Source organism: Cupressus sempervirens, chromosome 3 (genome assembly GCF_028749045.1).
Source record: "Cupressus sempervirens isolate cs-2001-9-10 chromosome 3, ASM2874904v1, whole genome shotgun sequence".
NCBI classification, from domain to species: Eukaryota; Viridiplantae; Streptophyta; class Pinopsida; order Cupressales; family Cupressaceae; genus Cupressus; species Cupressus sempervirens.
Window position 1 is genome coordinate 396,217,442 of NC_143120.1, and position 19,880 is coordinate 396,237,321.

General features: G+C 37.1%; 1 protein-coding gene across 6 annotated transcripts in view; it reads right to left on the bottom strand.

The window, feature by feature from the left end:
* Nucleotides 1-19,880, bottom strand: part of LOC149566687 (uncharacterized) — a 289,371-nt gene that overhangs the window by 146,795 nt on the left and 122,696 nt on the right. For all 6 annotated transcript variants that reach the window (XM_089820000.1, XM_089819997.1, XM_089819995.1 and 3 more), the window contains exon 6: nucleotides 15,738-15,774. In XM_089820000.1, coding sequence (XP_089676126.1) covers nucleotides 15,738-15,774 — 37 coding nt within the window. The remainder of the gene's footprint in view (nucleotides 1-15,737; nucleotides 15,775-19,880) is intronic.

Sequence of the window (19,880 nt, forward strand, 5' to 3'; positions counted from 1 at the left end):
CCTTTCCCTGGACACCATTTGGTGGTCCCACTGTTGGTTTTTCTTTCGCCGGCTGTTGTGGTCCCTTGGACCCATTGTTGGCATTTTGTTGGACATTAATAAATTTATCTTAATGATATCTTATTTTATATTTATATATATATATATATATATATATATATATATATATATATATATATATATACATACACATTTATGCAAAAATATCATTGAATCCCTATAGTACAACTTCATACCGTACTTCTCTTTGAGACGGGATTGCTTATTCGTTGTTCTTGTATCTATCAGCAGTGAGTATTCACTTCCCACACGGACTATATACATCCACATCCTTGTCCGCTGCCACTTTCAGCGCTGGGAGTACATTTCTTATTCTCCTGTTTTCTCTTTTTATCCTCTACAATGACTGATATTTTATAGTGTCAGAATTAATATCTTCTTCGTAACCTGAATTCCCCCAGAAGGGATGTGACTTATAAATCTCTATTCATTCCTTAATTGCCGATGATGGGTATACTGATTTTAATATGTTTTATGTTTATTAGTAATTATTTATTCGCTGTAACGAATATTATATTAATAACTAATATTATTAATAATCAATAAAGTTTGTATTATGTAGATATAGTTTGATGGGTGGATATTTTGGAACCGATAGTCTTGGGTAAAATCCAATTGCGAAATAGGATGACCAACCACAACGTGAGACAGAGTCTCTCCTACCTTAAAGGGAAGGCTACCCCTTCTCACCATTCCTTGGATCAACTCAAGGTAAGCAAGAAATTGGGAGATTTTGTAAAGATGTGTTACCAAAATTCTTTCCTCTTAACTTTCAGGAAAGAATCCAATTACTCGTGGAGCAAACAATGGGCAAGATGAAATCTCTAACTACACTTCTATCTAATAGCTGGAAACAGTGATACCTATTAGTAAACAGTTTTTCTCTCCCAGATATTTATGTTTAGATTAATAGAAAAAACAGTTTTCACCACAAACGAGTCTTGAAAATTCACAAAGGCTCTCTATGTTTTAAAGGCACAGCTCCCTTCTAGAATGATTTATCAAAATACTCTTATTACAAATGGATTATAACATTTTCTCTTTTAACCTGAATGAACTTAAGGAAAGTAAAAATATTCTCCCATAACCACAAAAGTATGTTACAAATTTAACATTGATATTTGATACATGCCACACGACACATTCCAAGATTGCACTTTTATGATCAGGCTCACCAAACTAAATAAAAGAAAACTGTAACTCCAACATAGTTAATGAAACAACATCAATGAAAGAGGGAATTTCATACGAAACTATCATCAAGCAAGATAACCACATGATTATCAAAGAGATGCCTAGGAAATAAGGAAATAACCATACAATTAATTTTGTTATCATCAACTTTTTGTCTTCAACAAAAAGGAAATGACCCCTAACTTAACTAGAATAACATAAGTATCTAAGTCCAAAGAGCCGACCCTTTAGGTCGATTAAAACAAAACATATACAACCACACAGGGCTTTTGGAATTAGTTTTTAAAACTATCTCCCTAAGAAGTTGCCAACTGCTTAAATGGAACCAAGTCTTAAAGCAAAGCTGACTAAAATAAGAAAATAGGACATGTGGCCCCTCGATCACTTCCTAAGCTCCCACTGTATCACTATCATTGGCACGCGGATCTAGGGAGTTAGAGCAACTGCCACCATTTTCTTTCCAAGCCTTGTGCGTTGCGAGGAAGTTAATCAGTTCATGTTGTTGTGGGATGTCGAGCTACTCCAGGCGAAGCTTCCACATCTTCATAATCCTGTAAATATGATCAAGCTTTTTATCCTATACATCCAAATGGTCTATGCAAATGATCATCATAGAATCTGCTATGGCAACGGTGGTTAAGTCCTTGATAGAGACCTCATTTGTTTCTTTCAACAATTTCACCTTGGAGAAAAAGGTCGTTTCCACCTCTTTCAGGAGTTTCTCATTCCGATCCTCATTTTCCATATTTTTAACATCAATGCACTTAATGTCAGCCGCTAGGATTTACTTCAAACACCCCACTTCTTTCAGCAATTCGAGCATTCTTCTAATCCCTGTTCAATCACTATATTCCTCCATTCCAAGTTGGCTCTAGCGATGAACAGAAAATCAGCATCGAATTTAGCCTCTGAATTTTCAGCCAAGAACTTGTCTATGTCGTATTCTTGAACCTCTAAAATATCAATGACATATTCATCCCACTTAATCTTTTCAGCTTCCCAAAAATTCATCTCTGATTCTAGTGCGGTCATCAATTTATCAGCTCTTGCATTAGTATTAGTAAAGTGAGAGAAATAACTAGTTGTCTGGGGATGAACTGTGTTCAACCACTCACCATAGTCTTAGGAAATAGAACGATCTCTCTTGACTTGTTCAAAAAACTCTTATTAAGGGGAGATGTAACATCAATGACAGAAATGATAGTAAGCAGAGCTTTTTTATTTGGGTTTTGGATTTCATGAATATATTATGCCATCTTTTGCAACGACTACTTCAGCTCCTATTTATCCCTCTGATCTTTGCATATGCGATGAGAAATCCTAGAGTTTCCAGCAGTCCATATCTTCATATCTACTACCCTGGAAGCAAGACCAAGGACCGTTTTCTCCGCTATATAATCTTGGGGAAGCACCTCGTCTATACTTTTATCAGCCATTGGTTTCATCACTTCAGCTATCCACTGACCTGTATTCTCATCAACATTCAATGTAGTCTCAATCTTTGCTTTCTTAGCTTTGGGAGTTTTCCCAAGACATTTGCTTACCATATCGCCTACTGGAAGAGTTGCTGGCACTATGCTCCTTTTCTTACTCACAGACAACTCAAAGCAATTAGGAACAGAAGGATTATCTTTAGGAGTTTGCAGAACAGCTGATGAACTAAGCGTCATTGAACTTATAGTATTGGCTCCCTCTATCACTTGCTGGTTACCTTGCTCCATCTCACCACTTAGGATTCCAACAGGAATTTCCTCTCTTAAATCGAGATCAATTGTCACTAACTTACCCCAAGTTTCTTTCAAATTGCTTGATTGTTTCTGTTTCTTTCTGCTACGAGAGCGAGTCCACTTGACAGGAGAGAGTTGAACTGAACCTTGAACAAAGAGTTCAAGTTCAACTCTTGACTTTTACTTTCCTATAGTGGGAGAAGGAATAACCTCATTAGTATAAAGAACAATTATAGGCAAATTGGGGCTAGCATGAATTCTTTGAACACTATGAGCCACTGATATTGACTACCTTTTTTTTATGAGCCATGGTTCTATTCTGGTTAAGATAAGCAAGGTTCTTGCATGCAAGTCATCTTCTTCTGGTATGGCCTAGTCAATTTCCAACAATGGGTAAGGTTCCACTTGTTCAACATAAGTCGGGTCAACAGTTTCCTCATTCTCTTCTTCGACTACCCCGGAGGTATCTAGCGAGTGATCAAAATCTTTCATTTGAGCTAGTGACAATCTAGACCATAACCTATTCCTAACCTCAAAATCATCTTGACAGTTAGCCCAGAAATCTTCTAGATGGGGAAAATGGAGAGCAGATGAACCTAGTTCAAAATATCTTAGGGAAAATTCTTCGCTGTCAAAGTTAGGTTTAGCAGAATAGGTCAATAGGTTCATGGATTTAACTTCAACCTTAAGCTTTAGGGCATCATGGATTATCTTGCATTTGTAATGCCCAAGTTCAACAGGGAATGTGTAGCCAAAGCCTTTCCAAGTTTTACAACTCTTTTCTACCGCAGCTAGTTGCCTACATATTTCAATCAACACAAAGCGATCCACACGGTGTCAAGGCAGTCTTAGGGGTTTTCCCTCATATCCCCCGACTCTCAGGTAGGTGAACTTTTGAAACTAAGTAAAGAAGCTTCCGTAAATGTCAATCAATTGAACGACTTCCTCTATTATTCTTGTGTTCTCTTTTCCCTGAAGTTCAAACACCAGTTTGGCCAGGAAGGTATCTTGAACTATTTTCAAGCCTTTTGGGTTCTTACTCTTTTGCAAGAGAGTATAGTATTCATAAATGGGCATGCTTTGATTCCAGTCTAAGTGTGGTAAACCCTTACATTCTCTGCCACAAACCAAGATATAAAACAAATAGGAAGACATAAAATCCAGAAATTCCAGAAACTTGAGAAAGTTCTTCTTGAAACCTAATAGTTATGATTTTTGTCCAATCGATAAATCTATCTTCTCCCAAGATTGTTTGAATGAAAAAGTACATCCAATTCTCCCAATGAAAGCCGTGTGAGTTCCCTTTCACTCTATTCAGTAGTGTAATGACAACTTTAATCTCAGAAATCATATGTTATCTGGTTAATGGACGTGGAAGACGGGAACCTCCTCTCTCGGTTTTGAAAAGCCAACATTTAGCAATTGTATTATTAAATTCAGTGATATCCATACAAAATTGCATGTAGGAAGAGTTGATAGTCCAATCCTCATAGACCTCGTGCACAGGAATCCTCAATGCACCCATTATAGTAATTCGGTTAACATATACCAGAACTTCACCATTAAAGGCACAGATACACTTTTCAACAACGCCATACCTATCTTTGCATGTTAAGACCAATTCAGGGCACGGGAAAGCTTCAGGGAAAGTAGACGCTTGCAACAACCCACTATCTGAGACCTTCTGGATTATAGATCCGGGCTTTGGGTTTGCAAATCTAGCCAACAATTTACCCATGTTTTCTTTTGCAAGGAATGTGTCTTCAATATCAGGCAAGATGCTACGTATGACAAACTCTTTAACCTTATTGGGTAACTTATGACGAAATGCAGCCATGGCAGGAAAGTTAAACAGAACAAAACAAGATGGAAAGAATTCACAACCCTTAAAATAATGTAGGAAAAGGAATAACACCTAATAACAAAGGGCAAGAGACTCACCGTTCCAAGTGCATGCGAGCTTTGCTAAAAGAAATGCTTAAGCTACCTTTGTGTATCTCCAGACAAGACTAGACAAATCTTTCTTAAAACAGAAATGGAAAAAGGAATGAAAGTAAGGTACTTCTTTTAAAACATAAGAGCTGGATCAAAAGCATGCGAACAGCTAACAAGACTGGTCACAGGACTAGTACTTTCCATCATTAAAAGCTCATTCAGACTCCGCACATACCGCAACATGCCTTGCCATCATTACCATTAATTCCCAATTAATATGTATCTTTCTCGTAGATCTCGGTAAAGAAGAGTTACTTTTCATCCCACCGCTCACTTGGACACGTGGCACCGATGGTATAAGCTTTTTTGACCAAGCGAACATGAACCATTGAACTACAAGAATAGTCCAATGTTCAAGTTCAAAAGTCAAGATACGTTGGAAACTATGCTCTCAAGACAACATTTAGAAATGCGGGTGAACCCATGAACTCCCAACAGGAAAGTTCATCGTTCAACTTCAACAACGAGCACAAGTATCCGTGAGAACAAACGACCCTCCAACTCAAACTGACCCAACAAAGGAAGACTCGTGAACTCTTGAACATTGAACATTGAACATTGAACAAAGTGTTCAATGTTCATGTTCAAGGTTTTATTCGACAAGAAACATAAAATTAAAGAGCGTTGAACTGGCAAGAGTTTAAAATGAAGAGTTCAAAGGGAGGCCTTTTCCTTAGAAACAAGCTTTAAAACACCATAATCATGAATAAACAAAGGTGGACCATACACGGGTAACAATTGGCTCTAACTGGGGATTCGAACAAAAAGGTACTAAAAAGGAATTCAGACATCTCTGGTTTCACACAACTACTAACAAAACAGAAAAGAACTTGACCTAAGACACAACAAAATTGCAAAGCACAAACAAAAGGACTAAAGCTAAAAAAGCTTCAAATCTTGTTTGTTATAAGACAGGGGTAAGTCAGTGCCATCCACGTACCTGAGCTTGAAAGAGTTTGCTCCAAGGACTTTACTACTTTCGAAAGAAACATTCCAAAGCGATTCGAATTTTCCATGTGCACCCTTGGGTTCTCTCCTTTTATCCCATACCAACTCCTTATCCTCCATGAAATTCCTGGGTCTGGACTTTTTGTCAAAAATCTTCTTAATCCACGCCTGATGGATAATTATATGATCAACCGCCCTTTCTCTCTCTTCTTCAATCTTTGTGAGATAACAAATTCTTTTATCTAAGGAATTTTGGAAAACTTCATTCTCGATAACCTTTTGTAATCTAGTTGTGGCTAGTTCAAGGGGTAGAGGTAGTTGTGCCTTGACACCATATGCAAGTTCAAAAGGTATCATCTCAATTGCCCCCTTAGGAGTGGTCCAATCTCCCCATAGTGCCTCAAACAACTTTTTATGCCAAATTATCTCTTGCATTGTCACTCACTAACTATTTCATAATTAAAATCAGGTTTTTATATAAGACTCTGCTTGACCATTTCCCTAAGGAAAATAGTCAGAAGAATGAGAAAGACGAATTCAATTAGCATAGCAGAACAGCTGAAGCTCTCTTGAGAATTTTTGGCCATTATTAGTTATTAGTTTCTCTAGTACCCCAAATCTAACTAGAATGTTTTCCATTAAGAATTTACTCACCACTTCAGAAGTAGTCTTTTTATCAAGTATTGCTTCAACCCACTTGGTGAAGTAATCGGTAGTTGTTAAAATATGAGTGTGTCCCACACTTGAAGTTGGATTGAGAGGTCCTATGAAATCTAAACCCCATTGTTTAAAAGGCTCCTCAATAACTACTAGTTTTAAAGGGAGGGCAGCCAATCTAGGTTTACCATCAAACAACTTACACTTCTCACACTTTCCAACCCACCTGCAGGCATCCACAAACATCCCGGGCCAATAAAATCCATTCCTCAGTATCTTGAAAGATGTCACTGTAGATGAGAAATGTCCACCACAAGCTTCATTATGAAAAGAATGAAGTAATTTCACTTGTTGATCTTTATCCACACATCTCAGAAACAAACCATCTAGACCTTTCTTATAAAGCACATCATCGACAATCACATATTTGGCAGCTTTCAATCTTCGATTTCTTTTTGCTTTACTGGAGAGGTACTCAGAACATTCACCATAGGTAAAAAAATAAGCAATTTCACAAAACCAAATATCCTTAAGACCCACCAGTAATGCACACGAGTTAAACTTAGTACCTTTCTCCTTACTTTTTGCCATTAATTTGCACAAACCTTAGCCTCTCACAAGCTTGGTAGGTTTCATTTCAAGGTCAAACTGCTGGACCTTTGACACCCAGGTAGCTCTGTTATTAACAGACACTTCCTGTTGTGTGAGGATACTTTTTACGACTGAACACAAAACAAACACTATTGAGTGTGAATGTAAGATATAATACCTAAAGTGTTTCACCGCTTTCACAACTAAGAAGGCCTACTTTTATGCCAGTGAGTATCTCAACTCATAATTCTTCAATGGCACACTCATAAAGGATATGGGGACTTCAAAGCCTGTTGCATCTTCTTGTAACAGTACTGCAAATACTATATGTTCACTAGCATGGCAATGGATAACAAAATCTTTCTTGTAATCTATGTAAGGACCGATGCATTGGCTGTGGTGACCTCTACTTCTTCAAATGTCTTTATGGCTTCATCGCTCCACTTGAAAACCAGCTTCTCACTAAGAAAATTTGTGATGGGCCTGGTTGTTTCAGCAAAATCAGGCGCAAATTTTCTCAAGAAATTAATCTGATTGAAGAAGGAAGGAATGTCATTACGATTAGATGGGATGCACAACTGTTGGATAGCTTCAACCCATTCTGGATCTATCCTAATCCCATCTCTTGACACAAGATAACCCAAGAGCTTTCCTTCAATAACACAAAAGGTAGACTTCTTGGGATTCAGGGAGACACAATGTTCTGTGCACCTTGGAAGTACTAGTTTTAGATCACACAGATGTTTCTTCCTTCTCCTTGAGAAAACCGTCATATCATCCAAGTAAATGATGATAATTTTGTTCAACATATGTCTGAAAGATGAATTCATCGCCCTTTGAAAAGTGGCTCCTACATTAATGAGTCCAAAAGGCATCCTATTGTATGTGAAGGTTCCCCACGACGTGGTAAAGGTGGTTTCATGTTGGTCTTCTAAAGCTACACTAATTTGGTTATATCCAAAAAAACCATTGAGCATGGATATTATTTCTGAGCCAACTACCATCTACAAAACATGATCCATGTGGGGAAGAGAAAAGTTATCCTTCAAACTAGCTTGATTCAATTTCTGAAGTCAACGCAGATCCTAATCTCACCACTTTTCTTCCGGACAAGGATTATATTCATCACCCAGGTGGAGTGATGAATGGGATAAATTATGCGTGCCTTCACCATCTTATCCACCTCTTTAAAATGTTGCGTCTGCTATCCTTGGATTATAGTTTCTAAGCTTTTGGCATCATCTGGTTTTAAGGGAATCTGATGTTTGAATTTCCCTTGGCGGAAGTCTTTCAAGTCTTCAGAGGACGAGGCGAAGACATCGCCGAACTCTTTCAACAACTTCAAGAATCTGTTTCTTTCTGATTCATTACAACATTTACCTAAGTTAACCAACTTAGGATTACCCTCTGAACTGTTCACCTTTTCACATTCACCAGAAAGCTCCTCTGTTTCTTTTACATACCTACTGAAACAACAATCTCTCCTATCAAAAAGTGACTCCGATGTTACTAGGCCCTAAGGAATGAGGTTGCTCTTCAATTAAACAAGACTACCTTCAGGGTCATCAACATGTTTTGGAGGAAGTTCAGACTTTCCAGAATGTGAACCATCAAAGTGAAGAGATTGAAAAGGTGCAAAACCTTGGAGGAATGCATTTATGTTGACATCATTATCGAAAATTTGCCAAGAGTTTGCATTGTCAGGCACACTAGGGCAATGAACTAATTCAATTGTATACACATCATCTTGAAAATTTGAATGAGGAATCACGAGGGATACTTAACCGACCAAAGAATCTGCTCTAGTATTGTATTCTCTGGTCATAGATTCTATGGAGAATGCCTCAAAACCCTCAAGTTCATCCCAAACCCTATTTCGGTAATGTTTCAATCTGGAATTCTTCATAGCAAAGATATTTTGTACTTGTTTAACAACAAGTTTAGCATCTCCTTTAGCTTTTACGAATTTGACCCCCTTTCTTTTAGCTTCTTCAATACCCAAGAGTAAAGCTTTGTATTCTACGGTATTGTTTGTGTTGTCAAAGTCAAGTTTGAAAGCCTTAGGTATGATTTGACCCAAGGGTGTGATAAGAACAACTCCAGCGCCCAAACCAATCGAAGCACAACTGCAATCAAACTCCAGAGTCCACAGGCCTTCCTCAAACACCTCCTTTCAACCTGCTACTTCTTCAGAGGAAACAAAATAGTTACCAAAATCAGTTTCACTATACAAGATATGGGATCTAGGGTCTTCATATGCCAAGACTGTGTATTTGGCTTTGTTTTCAGGTTTTAGCACAATGTTTTTATCCCCAATAGGAATAGTAGATTGAGACCAATCTAATTTCACTTCCCCACCCAAGTCTTTACAAAAAGTTCTACTCAAAAGCATTCCATAGCTAGCAGGAATATCTGCAACTAGGATGATTAACTTGAGCCTTTTGTCAGGAAATTCAACCAGAAACACTTGAGCATCTTTTATCTGTCCTATAAGAGGAACTTGTTTGGAATCCATAGCGTAGCATTTACCAAATGTTTTGGTCAAAGGAAAGTCTAGGGCTTTAGCCACTGTAGCAGGCATAATGTTATCGGAGGCGCTAGAATCAACTGTTAATGTATAGATTAGTTGGAGAGTTATTCATAACTATTATAATTATACTTATGTTATATTATAAATGAGATATTTGATAAATATATATATATATATATATATATATATATATATATATATATATATATATATATATATATATACTATTATTCTAAATATAAATTAAAGATTTTATATCTATACACATTAATTTAGAGGTTCATCGTATTAAATATAGAACTGACTTATTATTTCGGATGTCAGTTTATATTAATCTCGATAAATGTTATTGAGCGCTTGCATTAGGTTCATACTTGTTATCGGGCGCGAGTATTACATCAATGCAATAATATAATCTGCGTTTAATTTTGTCTTAATAATAGTCACGTCTAATAGACGTGACTCAAATATGAGTCACAGCTATTAGTCATGACTCCTCTATATTCTGCCCGCATATATATCTGCCGATCTCCTCTACTTTAAGATACACAGTGAACACAGATATAAACAAGTCTTCAAGTTATCTTAAAGCAGGAGAATTCTGTTATCGACTTCCAGTATTTTGTAGTTGAGGAAATAATTCATACCATCTTCTGTCCATCATCATATTCTGATCTTGAACAGTGATTCAGTATAACATAAGAATTAAATCCGTTACACTAACATGGTATCGGAGCAGGTTTAAAAGAAGTATCCTGATATCAGACTATAATTTTCTAAGTTATAGAAGCATCAAATATTGTTAATAAAATGGTGAACAGCATGAGACTTGAGGATAGGCTAGAAGTTGATTTAGATTTTGCAGGCTGGAAGCTACAACTGAAACTTATACTTAAAGAACATGGTTTAAATAAGTTTATTGAAAAATCTAACCCGTCACCTAAAGGAAATGATGAAATAGAAAAATGGGAAAGTGATAACAATAAAGCTATGAAAATTATTGTGGACGGTGTCAAAACTCATCTACTTCCTGTAATCTCAGAACTAGACACTGCTCATGAGATGTAAAATGCGCTTGAAAATATGTTTGAGATAAACAATATTGTTTGGATCATTACATTAAAAGATAGAATGTCAAATATTAAAATGAATAAAGGAGAGAAAATTTCCTATTACTTCATCAGAATAACCGATCTTCGAAATCAACATTCTTCCATAGGACACATCTGTGATGGAAAGGAGTTAACAATAATGGCTCTAAAAGGTCTTCCATCATCATGGGATACCTTCAGACAAGGGGTATGCTCTCGATCTAAGTTACCTAAATTTGAACGATTAAAAGTTGACTGTATGCAAGTAGCCCGAGGTCAAAATATTTCCTCCTCAAAAGAAGAAGTACATGCTTTATCTACTCAAGTAAATAAGAAGAAAAGAAAATTCAAAGGAAGGAAAAAGCACACTAACTTCTCCAAAATGCAATGTTATAGGTGTGATAAATTTGGACATCCAGCATCTAGATGTCCTAATAGAGTTAAGACTCAAGCTTCATTTGCAACCACTCAAAACTCTAATGGGAATTCTGAACATAATGCCTTCTATTTAGCACTCTCCAGTGAAGCATCAACCAGATCAAGCACTTGGGTAATTGATAGTGGAGCCTCTCGACATATCACAGGTTTTAAAGGGCAGTTAGACTCTCTTCAAGAAGACTATTTTGATGAAGTAACCATTGGAGATGATACAAGCTACCCCGTAATGGGAATAGGAACATGTACCATTCATCTGAAATCAGGGAAAACGGTTGAACTTACTAAGGTACTATATGTACCTAGCATAAAAAGAAACTTCCTTTCTATCTCTGCTCTTGAAGATGAAGGACTCAGGATTACATTTATGGAAGGAAAGGTCTTAGCTTGGCCTAAGAACTCTAACATCAAAAATGCATACAAAATTGGCTCAAGACATGGATGTCTTTATCAAGTTAACTTTGTCTCTCATTCAGCTCTAATTCATGATTCCTTCAAAGAAAATGAAATCTAGCACAGGAGATTAGGTCATCTTCATTTTCGAGGACTATCTTCTATAGGAAAAATGGTAACAGGTATATCTAAGCTTAATCCATATCATGAAGGAACTTGTAAAGGTTGTGCTCTAGGGAAGAATATCAAAACTACATTCCATAATAGTCAAACCAAAAATTAAAGAAATTCTAGAACTTATTCATTCAGACTTATGTGGTCATATGTCAGTTCCATCTCTAGGAGGGTCTCTATACTACATCATATTTGTGGATGATTTCTCTAGGAAGACATGGATCTATTTTCTTAAAAGTAAAGAATCTGAGAAAATTCTTTCTAAATTTAAAGAGTTTAAGGCCATTGTGGAAAACCTTTCTGAAAAGAAAATAAAAGTATTAAGAACAAACAATGGTAAAGAGTACATTTCTGATATGTTTATAGACTATTGTAGAACTGTTGGGATCAAGAGGGAGTGTTATGTTCCTTAAAATCCGCAACAGAATGGAATAGCTGAGAGAAAAAATAAATCTATAGTTCATTCTGCCAAAGCAATGCTTCATGATCAAAGTCTTGAAAATTTTCTTTGGGTGAAGCTTCAAATACTGTTGTTTACCTTCAAAATAGATGTCCCCACTCTTATCTTGAATTTAAGACCCCTGAAGAAGTATTTACCGTGAAGAAACCTGATCTTAATCACCTAAGAATTTTTGGTTGTCCTGTCTATGTACATATTCCTAAAGAAAAGAGAACCAAATTAGAGCCCTCAGGAAAGAAAGGAATCTTTGTAGGTTATAGTGAAACCTCAAAAGCATATTGCATCTATATCCCTGGACAAAGGAATATTGAACTAAGTCGAGATGTAATATTTGATGAAGATTTGGCTTACAAAAGATCTAAAGATGAATCAAATTCAGAAGAAACTCTAGAAGAACAAACCCCTGATAATGAGAGGGAGTCTCCAATGAAGGAAGATAAACAACTTGAACCTATGGACATTACTCACACCTCTGAGGAAAGGAAAAGACCTTTATGGGCCAGAAAGCTAATTGAAGAAAATAATTCCATTCCTTCATATTTCATTAGGGAGAGGAAATGTCCTAATATATACTCAAGTTACATTGCATTAATGAGTGAAATTTCCAAATCTGAACCATCTGATGTAAAAGAAGCCATAAAACATCAACACTGGAAAGATGCCATGACAGAAGAATATAACTCTATACTTAAGAATTGTCAGCCGACTAGATGGTCCCAGTGGTGTTTCTGTACTCGATGGAATGATTGTCGTCGATGTTTTGTATTTTGTAGCTGACGGGTAAATAGTTTGTAGCGGACATAATGATTGTGGCCAACAGACTCCTTCGGGAAGGTTCGGTGGATAGTATTTATATCTCGTCTGGGATCCTTGTAAAGCATCTTCTATTATTCATCTGATGAAGCATAATGCAATGTCTGGCATATGCGAATATAATTCTGCTATTCTGTTTCATTGTCTATATGCATTGATTTCTTTACCAGTACCCGAGAGGTCGGCGACAATCGGGTGATAAAATTGGAGACATTGGACGAGCAAGAGGTGCCTCCAGTAGTCAATGGATTTAAATTGCAAATATATGGTGCAAGGAAGACTCCGTCGCTGTCACTAAATGGCCAGCTGACTCCATCGTCGTTGCAGAATGGCGATGCCTGGAGGCAAAATTGAGGTGCTGTCTTTCTATTTTATTTTATTTTTGTCAAAAAAATAAAAATAAAAATAATTGAATAAAATAAAATAAAATAAATTGAGAAAAAAAAAATAATAATAATAATTTTTGAAAAAAAAAAAAAAAAAGCCTCCTCGGGCACCTGGCCGCGGGAGGTGTTCCGCGGACCTCCTCCGCAGGAGGTGCCTCGCAAGCACCTATCCGCGGGAGGTGTTCCGCGGACCTCTTCTGCGAGAGGTGCCCCGTGGGAGGTGTTCCGCGGACCTCCTCTACAGGAGGTGCCCTGCGAGCACCTGTCGGCGAGAGGTGTTCCGCAGACCTCTTTCGCGGGAGGTGCCCCGTGGGAGGTGTTCCGCAGACCTCTTCCACAGGAGGTGCTCCGCGAGCACCTGTCCACGGCAGCCTATCCGAAGGTCCTCTTTCCACGGGTTATTCACGCTTTTCAGGCTCGGAATCTCGTGTTCGATTCCCTCCTTTAACTCATTGCCGCACTCTGAGTTCCATGCGGGTTGTCTCTCCTTGTTTGATCTGCCGTGGAATAATTTTTTGCCTTATTTGCGGAAGTCGGATTCAAGATTCCTCCTGTGGTTATCTGCTTGTCAGAAGTCGGAGGTCGATGGGAAAGGTGTGCTTGGTTACGGCATAATTTTGTTGGCCTCTTCGGCAGGGTAACGGGCGGAGGAAACTCTAAAAAGAAAAAAGAAAAAAAAGATGACGATAGATTCAAGTTGTTCGAAATGAGTAGCAGATGATGCCACACGGAAGGGGACGTAGCAGTGGTTACCAGAAAGAGTTTGGAATCGGCAGAAAATGGCAGAAATGGTGTGTTTTGTGCATTTCTGTATGGGTTGCGAAGTGCTAATTTGGTCTTGGCGGCGAGGGGCACTACCCCTCGACCCCGCGAGAGGTCATTGCGGATATCAGTCGTGGGAGTCTGACCAGTTGAGAAGAGTTGAAGTTGCTGCAAGCATGGACTTTCTGTGTACCAGAGGCACTGGGAGTAGGTGTTGGCCGGGAGGCTGTCTTGGTGGATGCGTAGAGAGCTCGGGAGGAGCTAATCATCCAGTTGGAGGCAGTGCAGCGACACTTAGCTCGGTGGACCCAATGTTGAAAGCCGAGAAAGCAGCACGGGTGGCTATCAAGGTCAGCTTAAGGAGACAGTATTGTGTTAGCAGAGGCTACAGATGTAACGGGATGAATGTGGAAGTGATGTGACAGAAGCAGATTTTTTGTTGTAGTCACTCTATTAATGTATTTTGTTTGTTAATTTGTTTCAGATATTTTGTAATTGTCGTCCGGAGACGACTTTTCTTTTTGGGGGGGATGGTGTCAGCCGACTGGATGGTCCCGGCGGTGTTTCTGTAGCTGACGGAATGATTGTCGTCGGTGTTTTGTATTTTGTAGCCAACGGGTAAATAGTTTGTAGCGGACATAATGATTGTGGCCGACGGACTCCTTCGGGAAGGTTCGGTGGATAGTATTTATATCCCGTCTGGGATCATTGTAAAGCATCTTCTATTATTTTCATCTGATGAAGCATAATGCAATGTCTGGCATATGCGAATATAATTCTGCTATTCTGTTCCATTGTCTGTATGCGTTGATTTCTTTACCAATACGGTAAACAAAGACAACTTTGGTGATTTCAAAGGGAACACGCATGTCAAACTTGTGCTTGGCACGTAAGCCTACAATAATAATTCATTAGGTTCTCTAGGAGGTTAAATAAAATTTTCAACTCTCAAGAACTTGGGAATTTCCTAGAAAACTTAATGATCACTAATGACCATGGTGTCCCTGAAGCTTCCAACACGCACACACACAAAGCTGATTTCTAGGAAAACAGTAGTTTGAACACATTTTGTGAGGTTGTATATGACATTAAATTTCCAGCACTGTGAGCTCGTGTTCTAGCTAGGCATTGAACTGGGGTCAGCAATCAGGAGTAGTGAAGTAGGTAGCACTGCATGAGCTAGAATAAGTGTGCTGCTGCTGCAAGTTGGGTGGGGGCTAGGAGGAACTTCATGATGGGGAGTTTATAGATATATGTAATCATTGGCTGCTAATGTTTTTTTTTTTTTTCTACCGACCATAAAATTGTGTGATATTATCTTGAGCCTTGACCATGTTTTCTTGCTAGAATCTTTTGTAAGTTTATAAATTGGAATGTGTTTGATTTCAGTTGATAAAAATAAAAAATATGACAAAATATTAGAGAGGGCCCCAATAGAACCCTCACTACTTAATTCAAAAAAATCTCAATTAAAATGAAATAAAGTGATCAAAATAAGTAACAAGTAGATTATATCCATACCTCATAAACATCACTCAATGTCAAAAACCCAGATCCCCTGTGTTAAAAAGAATTCATCAATTGTTAATGAAGAGACACTTCTTATATCATAAGCATCACCAAATACATGTCTTCCAAAATTATTGAAAAATGATACATCTTTCTGAAAAGCAAAATAAGTAAAATAAAGCACCAATTAACTTTTTAATATACTGAACATTAACACCTTTCTGAACCTAAGTTGCAATCCTAAAGGTTGACATATTTTCCTTGAATGCAATCTTAGATACAAAGAAACCTAAAATAACCAATTCCTATGATTATATTACCATTTATTAATATTGTCTTGGATAATTAAATATGCTTTAAAAAATGTGATTTGAATTAATCATCTAAAATTTTATTTAAGAAAAAGTTGATTATGACAGTCCATAAATAGACAATCTTTAACAAGAAATTCAACTACATGAGATAGATCGACTCATGAATGCAAATTGGCCATGAATAAATACCAATATTAAGTACATTTCCTCAAACAATTGAAATCATTAAAAGAAAATTGCTTCAACTTGTATAATTAAATCATGCCAAAAGGCCTAAAACATGTTTGAGGAGATTGTCATGTGACTAATAGAAGATTAGCATGCTAATGATAATTTTTTTTAATTTTATTTGTTATTCCAAGGGGGACATTTCTTAGGCAATATACAGAAAACTTTTCAATCATAAATTATAATCATATGATCGTAAGACATAATTTTTCCACTGCCAATAATTATAACGACTGCACTTTAAGTGACCAAAATTTATCATTCTTTAGTCTAGGTTACAGAGACCGAGTCAACTGGTAAACATAGAGAATGTTCAATTAAAAGAGATTTTCATGTTTATCTGTTCTTATAGGAAGAATCTGCTGAATCAATCAAGATATTTCATTCCTTAAATATTTCATTCCTTGATTATGAGAACAATCAGACTAACATGAGGAAAGAAATATGTATATGTATGTATATAGATATATACACACACAATTAATAATAGATAATAAAATCCATGAAAGATAATGAGATACACTAAGACAGGATTATGAGGAAAGAAATATGTATATAATTAATATGTATATGTAAATCTCATATTCAAATTATAGATAATAGGAAAAAGGAAACAAAAGAATGGAATACATAATAAAAGAACTAATATTGATTGAACCAGTAGATCAATTGATTTCAAGGATCATACTAGATGGTATGAAATCTCTATTTATGTTTAATTAAGATAGAGACAATGCGAACCTGAAACATAACTGTAAATATGTGTGAGTGTATGTGTGGAAAAATATGTTAGTGACTAAGTTAATATAGAAATATATATCTCATAATAATAATGAGAATCATATGGCTATACATTATATGAATATATATTTTTAATACAAAGAAATTAAAATGTTTGTAGCCTACTCCTTAATCTCTTGCTATAGCCCCGGGAGGTGATAGGTTGGTGTTATATAGGGAAAGGCAGGGGAAATCCATGAGAGAGTAGGTGAATTTCAAGACATGATAGGGACAAGGTCCCAAAGCCTTGATGGAACCTATTATAAGTTGGTCTCAAGGGCCTTATGACAAGTAAATCCACGCTCTCCTTAGAATTGTGTTTAGGAGGGAGGTAAGGAATTAGGGCTTGATATTGTTTATTACCCACCAGTGCTTCAATTGTGTCAACTCCTTCAAATTTCGCTCTAGATATTTTTATCAAATCTCTTAATCAACCTCTCTATAAAATTTGAATAAGAAGTAATGTAATCATATCCCGTGTAGATTATCCCATGATGCCACCACTCATGTGCAATGCCATTGAAATGTATTGTTGCATACTAAAAGGCCTCTTCCTTTGGCATAGGGTTGAGCTGAAAATAAATATCTAGCATCTGAACCCAAGCTTGAGCTGAAGTCCTCCTTGAACCATCATTATAACGTCCAATCAACTTCTACCTTCTTCTACAAGTCATAATTGTGTTTTCTTCCACCAGTGCGAAGTTTATACTTCATCTTGACATCAATGTAGTCCCTCAATGAGATAGCAACTTGTGTCCTTCCACCAGTACGAGGTCTATGCTTCATCCGGCCACAAACATAGTCCCTCAACAAGATAGCAACCTAGAACTTGGAGCCTCTGCTCTCACAATCATGTCAGTAATGCTTCTACAAATAGGTTAATTATGGCTCATTGTGACCTTGTGTTGGTGCCCTACGCATAAAGGTAGGCATGGCCTCAAGCTGATGGTCCTTGCATGTTGATTTTGATTTCCACCATGAACTAAGTTCTCTTCATTGTTGCCTCCACTATCACCTCCATTATTGCCTCTACTAATCATTTACATTAATAGTATTATTTGCTCCAATGTTTACTCCCATTTGATGAACCATTAATTTTGTTAAGAGATCCAAATGCTGATTTTGTTGTTGTGCTCTTTGTTCTACCTCCTATCACCTCTAAGCAAAGCATCCAACAACTTTAGAAATATCCCTTTTAATGGATCTCATGCATTCCTTTCAAGCATATTATCTGTGGTAGATCTCTCTACAAATAAATTTGGAGTAGATTTTTTGTAATAACGTAGTGGAAAAGGTGATTGTTAACAACCTATCACTGCTATGCCATATAGTATCCTCAACGATGGCACGCTACACAGCTCTAATACCATTGTTGAGTTGTTGCTCAATTGGACTAGCTAGGACTCAAACTTGATCATTCCATTTGTCGATGGAGTTCTCTATCAACTAAGCTAAAAGCTCTTCTTAGCAAGCCTGCCATCAGTTCGCATGTGACTTATTTACAACACCCCCCTTGAGTCATATTGTAAATGCTTGGGGCTACTATCCTGGCTTTAATACTACTGTAAGATGTTGCCCTATTTTGTCTTAGCTGTTATATTTTTATTTTGGAATGTATATGCAATGGTTTTGGAATGACAAATGGGGTGCAGATAAAAGAAACTCATAACAAACTTATAACATGGAATTTCAACAAAACTTCAACATTTAACTAAGCTGAAAATTCCACATTTTATTTCTGATTAGAATAGATGATATACTCAAAAGTTTGAGTGACCCAAAACATTGAATGAAATTACATTGTATTTTCAATGTACCCAGAAGAGCAGGAAATGTATAGACTTATTTGGTAAAGAAGACTACAAGTTGGAGAGTAAAAAGGTTGTCGCTCTTCAAATACAACAATAACCACATAGGGAATACAAATAGCAATAGCAGGTCCGACACCACCAAACAGCCAATAGCAATATCTAGTCGGTGTAAAATGTCTTTTGTTGTGTTTGATAATATTTGTGATTCATCAATGCATTAATTATCCATTGTTTGTCACTCTTGGGTACTTGTGTTGCTTGTTTGACAATTGTATTTCTCTTGGCAATGTTCGGTCCTTTAAATATGTTGTGTGCTGCCAAGGAAGGGAGTAGGGTATAAGCAAATGAATTGTAACTCTTGGTTAACCATCCCTAGTCTTCTTTCCTATAATGAATTCATGAGCGAATAAAGATATATTTTACTCCTATCTCTAGTACTTGCTAGCATCTGTATCATTATTTAACGTATCTAATTAACCAATTTTAGTAGTAAAGCTTTCATGTTGTTGCCTTAAAAGGAATCAGGTCAACATTGTGTGATTAATGCCCTTGGGTCCCAGTAAAGGCAAGAAGAGGCCACAGGGTGCTCAGGACTAAGTGACCGGATGATCTTCAAGAATTGTAGAACAAAGAAAACAGAGAAGATAACAAAAAATTACCAGAGATTTACCATTACCTAATGAAAGGAATGACGCCAACCAAGCAACATAGCCATCTATACAAACGTCAGACGATGAGTGCAAAGAAGGAAATCTTGAACTAACAGACATACTCTATCGCATTGAGAATCTTTCCATCTTGAGGGAACCTAGAATTAGAGGATTTGAACTGAAGACCATCAAACAGAAGGAGTACAAAGTCAAAGCCGAAAAATAGCCAAGGTGTTGGAGACACTAGATGTGGACGTGTAGAGGACGCACATGTGGCTAATAGTGCAAGGAAAGCATCAGAATGCAATGGTTGAATATGTACACCCAAGTCCCACACAAAAAGAAACAAATTAGGTGAGAAAGATATTACCT